The sequence below is a fragment of the Garra rufa genome, chromosome 3 (genome assembly GCF_049309525.1).
Source record: "Garra rufa chromosome 3, GarRuf1.0, whole genome shotgun sequence".
NCBI lineage: Eukaryota > Metazoa > Chordata > Actinopteri > Cypriniformes > Cyprinidae > Garra > Garra rufa.
Window position 1 is genome coordinate 19,005,883 of NC_133363.1, and position 14,869 is coordinate 19,020,751.

At 36.0% G+C, this 14,869-nt stretch overlaps 1 protein-coding gene across 1 annotated transcript in view; it reads right to left on the reverse strand.

Annotated features, from left to right (window-relative positions):
- The window catches only part of slc8a4b (solute carrier family 8 member 4b), a 93,464-nt gene that overhangs the window by 51,730 nt on the left and 26,865 nt on the right, over window positions 1-14,869 (reverse strand). Inside the window, exons 3-5 of the mRNA XM_073835803.1 lie at window positions 5,539-6,633; window positions 2,473-2,736; window positions 1,874-2,358 (exon numbers count right to left, since the gene is read on the reverse strand). Of these exons, the coding sequence (XP_073691904.1) occupies window positions 1,874-2,358; window positions 2,473-2,736; window positions 5,539-6,585 (1,796 nt within the window). The 5' untranslated portion in view covers window positions 6,586-6,633. The remainder of the gene's footprint in view (window positions 1-1,873; window positions 2,359-2,472; window positions 2,737-5,538; window positions 6,634-14,869) is intronic.

Here is a 14,869-nt window from a genome sequence, read left to right on the forward strand (position 1 = left end):
AATCTTGATGACACACTTAAACCATTTTCCTTTAGGAATGTTACATTATTTACATTACGCCCATTACATAATGCAATGAATGTTAATATCCTCAGGTTCTCTGAATGTTGCACATTACTACAGCAGTATGCCTCTATCAGCTGGCTATTTTAAATTCTTTTATTGAATTCTTCTCCTATATGTTTTTGCTCAGGTAAACAACAATGCCTACTTCATGGTTAAATATGGAGATAAAGCTTCTAATGTCTGTCTACTGGGTTTTGATAGATCAGATGAACATTAAAATCTAAAGGTAAAATAAGAGGTAATTTTTAAATCATTATCATTACTTTTATGAGGGTTAAGCTGGTATGACCTGGTTTTTCCAGCAGGAACGAAGGTAAGAGTGAGGTGAATTGAAAAGGAGAAGAGGGAGGAAAGATTGTGGACTAAAAGAAGAGAGTGAGAGTGAGACAGGTGCCAGGGAAGCAGAGATACAGCTAGAAAGGAGTGTGTCAACGCTGAAATACAGAACATTGCTGATTATCTCCAGCCCTCCTCTGTCCATCACAAACTCCATGATGTGTAAGTGTGAGTCTGCACTGTGTGTGTATGTATTTCATTTTGTGGCAGTGTTTTCTGATTCATTTTGTTGTAGGTCTGCCTGCTGTGTGCCCCTGTTGTGAGCATTATTGGATAGTAAATCAACGGAGACCAACTGTAACAAAAATGATATAAGCCATTCGCTTTGTCCTCTCCTCGTGGCTGATCTCTCTGAATTCAAACCAGGACTATAAGCACAACTCCATATTTCTTTTCAATGGCTGATTCATAAATAATACAATTTGTTCCCCATCTTTCTCAGAAAATGTTATCTTTTCACTTTTGCTTCTGGGACTGAGGGACTGTCACAGTTTCTGGGTCCAGAGACCAAGAACAAACCAGCTTATAACTGATACCAGCATTAAATTAGCTTCAACTGACAACTACTGCTGTTACCTATGGCTTGAATGACACAACAGTTAAGCACAGACAAAGTTGAAACTGCATATCCCAAGCTTTCTCAATATGAAGCCAACCATCACAGCCTGAAGTCATTTAACAGCATTAACTTGACGTTAAATGGACCCTCAGAAAGATATCACTTTACAAGGACACAGCTTAACCATTTTATTAGCTGTAAACTTTCAAAGCCATTACCTGAGCACTTTAATTTCCCTTTCACCCACTATTTTTTACAGTATACACCTCATAAGCCTGAGGCTGCCAAACTCACTGTATATATCCTCAACATACTACAAAAAACAATTTGACTTCTTCAGTCTTATACTACACACAATCATTACCAAAGGTCTTTTTCATACATACTATGTCTAAATATAACTTTAACAGCATGTTCAGAGTACAACACTGTAACCCATCAATATTGGGACAATGATTGAGACAAAGATGCACTATGTGTGAAACAGGATAAAGACATACAATCCATATACTAAAGATAACATCTGTCTTGACTTGCTCATCTTTAAATGTAATATCTACCATATTAACTTTCTCCATATGGCAAGAAATACATTAAATTTTCTGCACATTAAATCACTAAAATGTATATCAGGAACAAAATCACAATGTGTTTACATTTTGTGACATTGTGTTCTTTCAAAATAAATGTTTGTAGCTTGCCCGTTTTGCCGTGAAATAAGCTGTCTGACATGCCTGAGAAATCCAAACACACACAATCTAATAACTTCTCAGCAGGTCTAAAAGCATTTTCTCTGTGAAGGTTCACTCAAGCAGGACACTCTTTGGACAGAAAGAGCTAAAGAAAAACAGTAACACATAGATACACACATTCTCACAAGCACAAACACATTAGCTGATAGAAACCTCTTACATTGTCTCGTCGTTCTGGAACTCCAGTTTTCCAGACACTTCCTCATAGTCTTCCCCTCCACGAGCTGTCGCATCCACTGTGTGGTACGGCACTGCCACCAGACCACGTGCTCCCGATGTCCTCATGACCTTGACCTGCATAATGCCGATACTTTCGCTAACTCGCACCGATTCAGTTTCGAATGTGAAAATTCCTGCATGGTCGTCATCGTAGATCGTCACGGTCGCTGTGTGGGCCTCGCCAAGGGCTGCGCTTGGAGCAGGTGTTCCAGTCTCCATAGTAATTGGATGTCCATCACCCCATCCGACTATGCGGGGATTGCTCAGGCGGACATAGAAGTATTCATCTTCCTCAAAGATGTCATCATCAATAATGCCAACTGCGATCTCTTTAATGTTCTCGCCAGGTTTAAAGACGAGCGTGCCCTCAGCAAATTCGTAGTCAGAACCGGCATTGGCTGTGCCATCTTCTGTGCGGTAATCCACCTGGAGATGTGCATGAACAAACATTTAGAAAGATTAAAGATCTTCCTTGTTCTCATTAAATAAACACACAAAAATTGAATGAATAAACTAATGAGTGTTTTACTTTAAACTCACCTTAACAGTACACCCAGCATCTCCTCCATGCTTTTGCACAGTAAGTTTTAAGGAGCCACAGTTCTCAAAACACTGGTACAGGGCAGGTTCAAAGTCTATTCTTGTAATATAAGGGTCATCCTCCTGCTCCCGAGGTTCCCCACTGCTGACTACTTTACGGGCCTGATCCGCTGCATGTTTCTTCAAGATGTTCCCAGCACCAATCATCATCCTTGTCGCCTGAATGCGGTAAAAAGCTCTGCTTTTCTGCTGCTGTATTAGAACCTGCAAAGTTAAGGTTGAGAAGGTTTCAAACCAAATTTCAAATTTGCTACATATAAATTCTGAACCACAGTCAGCAATAAATGGAATTTTCAGACAGGTTTCCCAAACACTTCCCCTGTCTTTTACTGTTTGGATAAACAGGTGGTTATGCATGTCAATGAGTATAGAGCCAATAACCTACTTCCTAATCTTCATTTGACAGCCTCATTATTTAGATATTTAAATTATGACATTTGTTACATACTGGCTGAAATCTGACTTTTAAAGTGTATGCACACATATACTCAAACAATGGTCAAAGCAGCACAGAGACAGTACTAATATTTTTTGGAAAAACTACTGATAGCTTACTTATAATTGTATCTGTGAGAGTAGGGGAGAGGGGGGCACAACCTAACATGGGGTTAGTTTTCTCAAAAATACAAACATGTACATCCATGCTGCTCATATATTATTGTAGGCCAGTTTGTGGTGAACACACTGTAATCAGACTTTAGCCATTAATATGTCTTTAAGACACTAAAAAAAACACACTAAAAAAACACAAATGTGACACTAAACCACAAAACCAGTCATAAGGGTCTTTTTTTATTGAGATTTATACATCATCTGAAAACTGAATAAATAATCTTCCCATTGATGTATAGTTTGTTAGGATAGGACAATATATTTGGTCAAGATACAACTATTTAACAATCTGAGCATGACAAAAAATCCAAATACTGAGAAAATCGCCTTTAAAGTTGTCCAAATTAAGTTCTTAGATGTTCTTAGTTGTCCAAATTAAGTTCTTAGATGCAGGTAGGAAATTTACTAAATATCTTCATGGAACATGATCTTCACATAATTTCCTAATGGTTTTTGAAAAAAAAAAATATATATATATATATATATATCACAATGTATTATTGGCTACTGCTACAAATAGCAGTAAGAGAGGTTTTGTGAGGTTTTTAAGACCGGTTTTGTGGTCTGAGTCACGAATGTTAGGGAATGTCAAAACTTCTCCTCTTCTTCTCTAGAGAAAAAATGGCCAAAATTTTAAAGTCTTTGAAAGATATTACTGAACATTTATAGCAAAAGTACATTTCTAAGTGATTTCCTAAGTTATAGTTTTGTTTTGTTTTTTCATCTCAGTTGTTCTCAGTGTTTAAAATTAAACAATTCTGATATTATTTTAATCTCCAAACTGTTACTTAACAGGTTTGATAGTTCTTTAATGCTTATCTAACTAGTAAGAGACACTAGATGGATTTAAATCCTAGTTGTGCAGGTGTGTTGTGTGCAGGAATGTTGTAACACTGTGTTAAAACGTGCCACCCTCTATTAATAATAAGCAATAATAATAACAATATGCTAATTTATATGATAATTTATGAATTGTTGAGAAACCATGATAAACACATGAACACATGAATAAAAAAAAAATAGATTATTATTTCAAGAAATTTAAAACATTCCTACTGACTCTGTTCTGAGAGCTGTGTGTGAAGGAAGGGTTGCTGAGTCAGTTTTTTTTTTAAGATTTTCTTAATGTCTGAATGTGTTTCTAAATCTGCCCACATTGTTTTGAACTATGGCATATAGTTGTGTTCTAGACTTGTGTAAAAATTAATGTGGGGAAAAAAAGAAGATAGAAAGAAATACTCTGAACCCCAAGTGTATTTACACAAACTGAGAAAGTCAAAAAATGTTGTGTGGGGTTGCACCCAGCTCTTTCCTGCTTTAATAAAAAATACACACAGCAGTTTTAAAGCAACTGGTCTGCAACAAATTAAACTTCATACAACTCCAGGTTACATTCTATTAAGAGTTTTTTAATGTTTTGATTCATGTTTTGTGAAAACTAAAAGCATGTCTATAGATAAGTCTTTAAAAGACTGAGAACAAATATAGTTTTTGAGGAAAACATTCCAGGATTTTTTTCCATAGTGGACTTCAATGGTAATGGACTTCAATGGGTTGAAGGTCCAAATGCATCTTCAAAATGCTCTACACAATCCCAGCCGAGAAATAATGGTCTTATCTAGTGAAATGATCGAAAAAATACAAATTTATATACTTTTTAACCACAAATTCTTGTCTCGCACTAGCTTGACCTCACACAATTACGTAATCACGCATGATGTAAGCAGAAGCAATGACCCAGTGTTTACAAAATGAACATGCAAAGAAATTCAAACGGTCTTTACAAAAAAAAAGAAAAACAACGATGTCGGACGATTTTGAAAATAAGTTTTTCACCCTACCCTATCTTTATTAACTGAAGTACACAGACAAAGAACTGGATCTGTGTGACTTTTCCAATGTGACTGCAATGCATGAAGACGCATATGCACATCACAGAGCTAGTGCAAGACAAGCATTTGTGGTTAAAAAGTACATATGTTTTTTATGAAAATGACAGATCATTTCGCTAGATCCCTAGACCCTTATTCCTTGGCTCGGATCGCATGGGCCCTTTGAAGCTGCATTAAAACTGCAATTTGGACCTTCAACACGTTGGCCACCATTGAAGTCCATTATATGGAGAAAATTCCTGGAATTTTTTCCTCAAAATAATTAATTTCTTTGTGACTGAAAAAAGAAAGACATCAGGATCTTGGATGACATGGGGTTGAGTAAATTATCAATTTTCATTCTGGAAGTGAACTTCTCCTTTAAGTATATGGCTCCATAAAATTCAAGAGAAATTTAGAAAACAATAATATTTCAAATAACTAATATAAATAAATTTAATATAAATGCTATAAATTGTTAAATAATTTAAAAAAATGTGTTAAAAATTAATTAATTTTATACCTGATAGTTGGCCATCTCTATGAGCTGCTCCATGTCCTTGTCAGGATGTCTTTGCTTCAGTTCCTTCAGAGTTTTGGCCATTTCTCTCCTGGCCTCCTCCTCTTGATCACGTCCACCAAGCCCACTTTCTGCTCCCAACATTCCATCCAGATGTGTTGCCATTCCATCAATTTCCAGCATGTCCATCTTTGTGAATCCTGCCTCCTTGCCAATCTCCTCACCACCCTCGGACACAATAATTCCACGGCCCTTTTCAGTTCTGTACCGTTTGTGGGCGAACTTGTAAAAGAGCAATCGTCGATCAGCAATCCAGGCCTGGACCACGCAGAGAGGGAAGAAGAGGAATGTCAGCACTGCTTCCCACACTTCCACCTCACCAGGTGAGAACACGGAGAGGATAAGATAGAGCCAGATGTAGGCAAACATGCTCCACGCTGCAGTGACAAAAAACACCCGAAGATGTTTGACCTTCCTTCTTTCACCTTCAGGTACCACGTAGACACAGAGGCCAATGATCACGAACATGTTAAAAGCGGCACTTCCCACGATGGTGCTGGGACCAAGAGAACCAGCCTCAAAATTATGCCCACAGACCTCAATGACCGAAAGCAAAATCTCAGGGGCTGAGGAACCCAGAGCCATGAGAGTCAGATTGGAGACAGTCTCATTCCATATGCGAACTGTCGTGGTGACCGTTTCACCATTAGGTCTCTTTGTAGTGATCTCTCTTTCTTGAGAAGTTATAACTTCGATGGCAGTCATGAAGCGGTCAGCAATGATTGACATACCTAAGAACATGTAGACTAGTGCCACTAGGTACACAATCGCACGGGCCACTTTGTCACCAACTGAAGGATTCTGGGGATTCCACACTGGTAAAAGGACCCCTTCTGAACACACGTCATTCTGTGAACAGTTGGAGGTAGATTGGGCTACGTCTTGGGAGTCAGCTTGAGAAGGGATGGAGAAAGACAGGAGGAGGACGGGGAGGATCAAGGAAATGAAGGAGAAGGGGAAAAGGTGAGACGAACTGATGGACAAAGGCATGGTAAGGTTGGGGGCAGTCTGTTTGTGGATTCTCAAACTGCACACCACCTGAGGAAAAATAAAGAGACAAAAAGACACTGGGTGAGTGAATGTAAGTTGGTTTCATACTCTGACATACATTTTATTTATTGAAATTAGAGAAGAAAATGTGATGCTAAAAGAAAAGAACATTAAAATATGCAGCACCATGTTGCAAAAAAAAAAAAAAAAAAACAACTGCGTAGAACTAGTAGGTTGTAATTCAAAAATCGGCAGTATGTCTTTTTTTTATGCAGTTTTTTTTTTGTGCAGGGAATTATATGACTCTTCGGTATTCAAGAGAAATATAGAAACCAGTATTTCAAATGTTAAATTATTTACTGTATAGGGACAAAATATATTGGTTTCTAAATTTCTCTTAAATATTTAATATTCCGTATATAAAATATTAAATGAATACAATTATTAATTTTAGAACCTTTGATATTTTGAACAACATACAGATCTGTGCTGTAAAAATCCAGAAATGTGCTGTGTTTGACCATTTCTACAAGGCCTTTGGTGTGAAAACCTTCCTCTGTAAGTTTGTTCCAGCTTTCTCTGTAGTTGTGTCGCAGCACATTAATTATTCTTCATCTCCACACACCTAAACTATAGTGCAATACATCCCTCTCTGTCCGCACTTTAGTTTCCTCTTTCCATCTCTCTCATTTGCAGTTGACTTTTTTTTCTTCAGCTTCTCAATCTTTTTTATCATCCCATGATTTCTTTAATCATTTCTATACCTTTTTTGACCCCCTCTATACAATCCACCACTTTTTAAGGCTGAACATTAAAATTGTCAGCACACCAACACACCCAAAGTCCACTGTTCACATCTTACAATATTAAGATTAATCAAACAGTGGTCACAGTTAGTGGTCAAACAATATTATATTTTTCTTTGAACAGTTCTTCAACTTCTGCCATTGGTAAGTACAAACACTGTCATACAATGGCATTCAATCTTTATGGATTATAAATAAATAATTAAAATTTTTGCCACCAGCAAAATCAATAAATCTATTCTACAAGACCAACACATACACACAGAGAAACGTGCTGTAATGTCATCAGTAAATATGATTACCGTGTTAATAACCTGATGGACCAGTATATGAGTGTGTAAGTAGGTGGCGATGTCTGAGCATGTTTACAGGCCTGTTGACTAAAGTCAGTAAGTCACACTTAGATCTGTAATGTATGTCTGCTTGTGTTTTGTAAGAGACACAGCTTTAGTGGAGAGTGCTGGTGTTCCTGAGCTTTCTGATGCTGAGAGCACATTGCTGACTCAGGACACACACACACACACAAAACACACACACTGACACATGAGATAAATTAAAGAGATCTTGCAAGCTGTGTACGTGCACTTGAATGGATAGGAAATAGAACCTTAAAGAAGATTAGTTGGTTAGGTCACCAGTGAGGGGGTGTTTCTATAACCACAGGCACTCTTGGCTCTCTTAACTCGCAGAAAACTCTCTTAAAACACATTTTGCACATTCTCACTAGCTGTTTACTAATATTGTCCATGTCCAGCAATATTTAATTATTATAATTTTTCCCCCCTCTGAAGTAGCATGAATATTTCCACCACATCTCAAATTATATATTATGTTTAATAACATTCTGTGTTGGAAATACACAGTGCTTAGTTTATCTAATTTAAATGGCCATGCTTTTTATGCCCTAGAGATCAAATATTACTTGCATGCAATTATCCTTCAGTTTAACCGTTTATATAGTGCTTCAGGAAATCCAGGTACTGTCATATTACATTCTATTTTGACAAGTTCAAAAACATTGCTGGACTATTACTGGCTTCAGCGTATGCCTCCTAGGGCCAGTTTTACTAAACAGGTCAAATTAGCATTAGAGTGGAATTCCATAAAAGCACCGATTACTAGCAATGCGCACATTAAAAACGACGAACAGACGAAGCCAGATAATTTTCATAATGACCAGCGGAATCTACCAAGTGTAGCACAAATGATCGCCTGACATGTTTTTTTGGCGTTTAATAATGGCGCAAATACCAGTAATTTGACTAGCGAGAAGAGAAACACCTACAAATGCATATTCAATAAGGTCAGGCGCAAAAATATCTGCGTCCATGCCTTTTCAGTGCTAATTCTTCACTGCACGTTTTTAGTAAATCCTGACAGTACTAGGTTTATTTTAACGCCAAAAAACGGTTTGCATTGGCGCAAGCTGTTAGTAAAACTAGCCCCTAGTGTTTGATTTGCTCTCTATATTCAGTCTCTTTTCAGTTAATAATGACTTTACATTCATTGGCACAGACTAATACGCTGCCAACCAAAGATGTAAATTTTACCTGAGATGATATATAGAAACCAACAGGTAACCAGTTGGCATAAAGGTAAACAACATATTTAGTAAATGTACTAAAAATCCACTAACCACTAACCCCCAAATACTAACTATTAACTCCTAACACTATTCTTAACCATTACCTTAACCTTGTATAGCATTGGTGCATTTGTAGACTGATAAAAAGCATTACTGTACAGCTATGATATTTTCTGAAGTCTGATTTTGTGAAGTGACTGTGTGATTGAACTGACCAGTGAAATTGGTTGCAGAGGCAGTGTTTGCACTTTTAACTTGCATGTGTAATTAGCTTTATGTTTTATAATTGTATATAAGCTGTATAAAAACATTTAGATAAGTAAACATCTAGTAGTAGTAGTAGTAGTATACTTGATTGTCCTCAAAAGGAAAATTGTTGTGGACTACATGTTGCTGCAAAGACAATAATAATAACATTAAACAATAATAACCTATCAAGATAAACACTTGTTAAACAAATGCACAGATACTGGTACAAAAAAATTCTTATATGTGACCCTGGACCATGAAACCAGTCATAAGGGTCATTTTTTATTGAGATTTATACATCATCAGAAAGTTTGTTAGAATAGGACAATATTTGGCTAAGATACAACTATGAAAATCTGGAATCTGAGGGTGCAAAAAAAAAAATCTAAATATTGAGAAAATTGCTTTTCTCCAAATGAAGTTCTTAGCATATTACTAATCAAAAATTAAGTTTTGATATATTTACGGTAGGAAATTTACTAAATATCTTCATGGAACATTTACTTAATGTCCTAATGATTTTGGCCCATACAGTGTATTGTTGGTTATATTGCTACAAATAAACCCATGCTATTTAAGAATAGTTTTGTGGTCCAGGGTCACATATCGAAAGTAGTTCATACTGCGAATGCAAGAAATGAGTCTGCTCACCAAGAATCCTCTATACCTGTTTGAGAATGCATTCCTTAATCTTAAAGGTTAATAAATCTTGAAGGTTAAGATGTTCATCATGCTCATCAATTTTCAACGCAGTCAATACCAGGTACATCAACTTATACTTTATTTTCTAAAACAGCTTTTTAAAACAGCATCATAAGACTCATGTTCACTCTATAAAGACGTAACCTGCATAAGAAATACAATCTCTGATGTAGACTAGTGCAAAACCCACTCAATATGTGTTTTCCATGTACGTGAACTGTCTATGTAAACGCCTAAATGCTTAGAGGGTCTGCGACTGGGTAATGTGGTGGCCATGTACAACCACTTGACGATGGTCACCTATATATTTAGGGTTGAATACAATTTCCTCTGTTTTCTTTGAATTTATTATTAACTCATTTTTATCAAACCAGTCAATAAACCAGGCTATTTTAGTCTGTGTGTAATATTCATAATCAGACTATATAAAATGCCTGTGGTCACTCAAACAACACAACAAAATTCACTCTACTAGGATAAAATATCTGTTGTAATAACAGGTTGAAGAATATCCTTGGGCGACAGTCAGATTCAGCAGTGCAATAAAAGTTTAGTAGCATAATTTCTCTCAGAAATCTCAGCATCTTGACATAAAAACAGTTTCCATAGCATGTTACAACTGGTTGATAATTTATAAAAGTGGTTCAGTTAGCTCAGTCATGGCTTTCTCTGTTTGTGTATGCAAGTCAATTAGTGCATGTTGTGCTCCTAAAGTTGTGTTTAGGTGTAAAGATGAATCTCACTGTGCCCTCACTATGGAAGGGTTGACATCTTCTCAGCATATGCCTCATTACCATCTCACCACATGTCCTACTTGCCCTTGACACACACAAACACAGACTCACACACATGGGTGCTGGAGGCCGTGCTCCCTGTCTGTTTTGCACCTCTGCTAGACACACTAGGGAGTTGAACACACTGTTGATTCCCTCCAAAAATCTTTTCAATCTTCTAAATATGCAGACAGACACAGGCAGACTGTGAAAATGCAGTCATATCGTGCCCTCTCTTCCTTGAAGAAGAAGCAAGCTACTGTGCAAAGTGGAGGAGGCCAAATATAGCACCTGGTGTTTTCAATGCTAGTCAGATTCAGGCTTGGATCTGCAAGTATGATCCTTTCCAGGCCTTTCCATGGGTGTTCTACGTTCTGTTGCTACTGTATTTAGAACCCAGTGTGGTTGGGTTCAGAGTTCCCTATTAAGAAATCCACCCCCCAAAAAGGCTGAGGTTTAACCCGAAGCAGGGAGGCACAGGCTAAAAAGTAATGATGAGGACAGAAGGGTGGAGTGTGGGTTATAGTGTAGGGTTATCCAAAAAGATTATACTTTATGGCCTACCTTCCAATTTGAAACAGGCTTATTTGGTATATTTTTGCAGTGCTTAAACTAGCCACACCAAGTTTATAAAAATATATACTTTGCCTTGAGACATCTTTTTGGTTCACTGATACCTGCATTCTACTTTCATAACTATTTTATATTAGAAAGCACAAAACACTGTAATGAGGATATGAAAATAATGGTGATTGCAAGCATGCCGTTTTAGCTTGTTTTCTGATCGCTCATCTTTCATGTCACAGGATTTGTACCCAAGGATTACGCATTCTAAGTCCAATTCTGTGTCGGCTGAGCTATTGAGCAAGCTTGTTACCTCTGAAAAAGAAAGATATTGAGCTGTAACTTGAAAATATACATTTATTTAATTTAAATTATATTACTATTGAATTATATTACTATTGTACATAATTTACTTCTCAATGTAATAATAACAATAATACTATATTTAATTTATTTATAAATAAATATATTTTTAATTTAAATGTAAACCTCTTTTGTAGCACTTACAAAGTAATTGTCAAAATTTAATTTGATCACTTTTTAAATTATTAATTAAAATGGTTAAAGTTTTATGCATTCTTAAATGAATGACTCTTTTTTTTAATCAAAAAAGTAAAAAATATAAAACAGAATTTCTGAAATGTTTATAGCAGTGTCACAGAGAAATACATACGCTGCTTACCAACCCAACTGAAAGTATACAGGTGTATGAAAATTACATGTGCATATAACCATTGTAACTATGTTGGCAATGGAGGAACTGGCAACTACAGTTAAGCTAACAATGCTTTAAGGATAATGTGCCCCAAGCCGAACAGTTGTGAACACTATAGAAAGCTAATGTATAGTTGTATGATTAGTAATCACCTGTATGAAGTGTTTGTACACAAATAGTAGCTCAAATATTAGAAGCTGGTTCTAGAAATGCCAAGGTCATGGGGTTGGACTGTCAGGCAGTGCATGAACTGACAAAATCCATAAGCAGATAGCAATATTGCATGAATGTTCATGTATTTTTCAATTCAGTGGAAGAAAAACAAGACACTATCTCCATCTAAATTGTATCTATAATTTTTTTTTTAAATAACTCAACATTTAGGTTGACATCTTCTTTTTTAGCCCTAACCAACGTTTCACACTAATTACAAAAGGTTTATAGCACTAATTTTAACTCTTGGTTATTAAGTCCTGCTACAAATGAAAAAATGTAAATATGTATAGTATTTTAAAATCTGACAGCCCAAGATTAATTATGGTAATCCAGGCTTTAGAATGACACTGGGTTAGCAATTTCAAGTGTGTAAGCACCCATTAGTTTCTTATACATAAATCCTGCAAGGGTCCCTGGAGTATTTAGTCCTCAGAGAGTATAGCTGGAGGTGTACAAGCAGAAATCCACTACAGGTTCTGTGGTCAGGGCTACTACAATATGATCTTTTTGTCAGATATTAGGAACAGTGCCACGACTCACAGACATTTTGTTTCTCCTGCTAAACACAAAAGTGGATATTGACATATCTTACAAAACAGTCATATATCACCCTTGAAAGAAAGATCCCCCCAATTCTCATAACACCATAATGAAGAAAAAAAAAACATTACTGTAATAATATATGATATATTTATATAATAATAAACTGTATGATGAAGTATATTATATTGTAATACAATACTGTGTATTCTAATGCAATATAACTACTTCATCCCTGTAGGCTAGGTAGTTACTTTGGATAAAAACATTAAAAGATCATTAAAAAAGGAACCTGAATTTTTGTTTGCCCTAAAGTAATTGCTTAGAGGTTTAAACAGATGGGAATTATTATTGATCAAAATGAGCTTGACGTGAGCACTTGTCAATAATGAACAGACTTGAATTGGCAATCAGAAGTGTCTTTTGTTGACAAGAGTTCCTGCAGGGCTAAGAATGTAATGAGGTCTGAGTTAAAAAAATTAAATAGACAACAAACCACCACAGCAAGATTTTATTAGAATACAGTCCTGTAAGAGACATTTTTGGGTGAATTGCTTTCATCTAGTTTTAACTTGTTAATGAAATGGAAACATAAGAATAACCATTTTCCAAATGCCATATTTGCTGTCTCAAATCAGGAACCATTAACATTAGTGACCAGGAGAACAAGACAAAGATCTCAACATATAAGGTTTTCAAAATAGCAACACATTTTTCTGGTTATTTCTGTTATTTTGCCATCAACCTCCCTTTGTATTTGTCCTATAAACAGCCACAGTGAACACTGAATTTCATATACATGATCCTGTACACTCTTAAAAATAAAGGCTCTTTATTGGAATTGATGTATGGAAAAAGGTTCTTTAGATTTTGAAAATGTTCTTCAAAATGCTTCTTTTAAGAACTGTTCACTGAAAGGTCTTTAGGGAACCAAAAATGGTCCTTCTATGGCATTACAACAAAAACAAACCCTTTTAGAGACTTTATTTTTTAAAGTGTAAGCCTGTAACAATTTACATGTGTGTGCCAAAGACTCAGCACATAAAGAAAAGTGAAAATTCTTAACAAAATAAACATTATGTTAAAAAAAAATGTTAACACCTGCTACTATCAAGTTTTAACTAGCATGAGTTGCACTGGGAATGCACTGATTTATAAAAAGGATTCTTATCTTAGTTAATCTAATAGTGGTAATCAATAGATGTGTAATATAAATAAGACGCAGTGTGGAGAAAATGAAAGGGAGAGATAAGATTGAAGAGAAGACCTACTGATGCATATCTAGGATCAGTTTCACTAGCAAATAATTTATTGGCTGGTTTTTAAAGGGCAGTCATCATGGCTGACCTTGTAGAAACAGTGAGAAAAGAATATATGAGGCACAGAGAGGGCTGTGGCTCACTTTCCACTCATCTTTTTCATTATTTCCCCCATCATGTCTGCCCTCTATGATCCTTTCTACAGTTCTCCTTTCTTCACCACCTGTATTTCCTACATTTTCCCTTTTAAAGGCCTAATCACAGTCAGAGGCTGCAGAGGTCACACCTGTTATAGACTACCACAGTCTGGTCTGACCCAGGAACAGCCTCTCATTGAACCTGCCTCTTACCAGCTGGCTCTCATTCAGATCCAGGACCTGCTGGACAGCCACAGCACCTGTTCCTTTCTTTACAGGATACAAGACCTTTGAATTACTAAGTTATGGTTTTAAAGAGATAGTTCACCCAAAATGAAAATTCTGTCATCATTTATTCACCAATATCTGATTTTCTGTCTTCTGTGGAATATAAAAGAATATACTTTGTTGAAAAGAAATGTCTTTGTTTTGTCCATATGAAAGTAAATGGTAACCAAGACGGTTACCGTCTTTCTTAAAAATATCTTCTATTGTATTCTGCAGATGAAAGAAAGCCATGCAGGTTTAGAATGACAATGAGGATGAGTAAATGGTAAGTCTTATGTCTATGAAAGACATTACTTTGTGCTAACTGAAATGATTTAAGATATTAAACTCAATACCGTTATGAGAAACTTTTTGAACTGAATGGATTTTTAATGCAACTTCCAAAAAATAAATACATTTTATGTAAACAACAAATTGATACATACAGTTGAGGTCAAAAGTTTACATCCC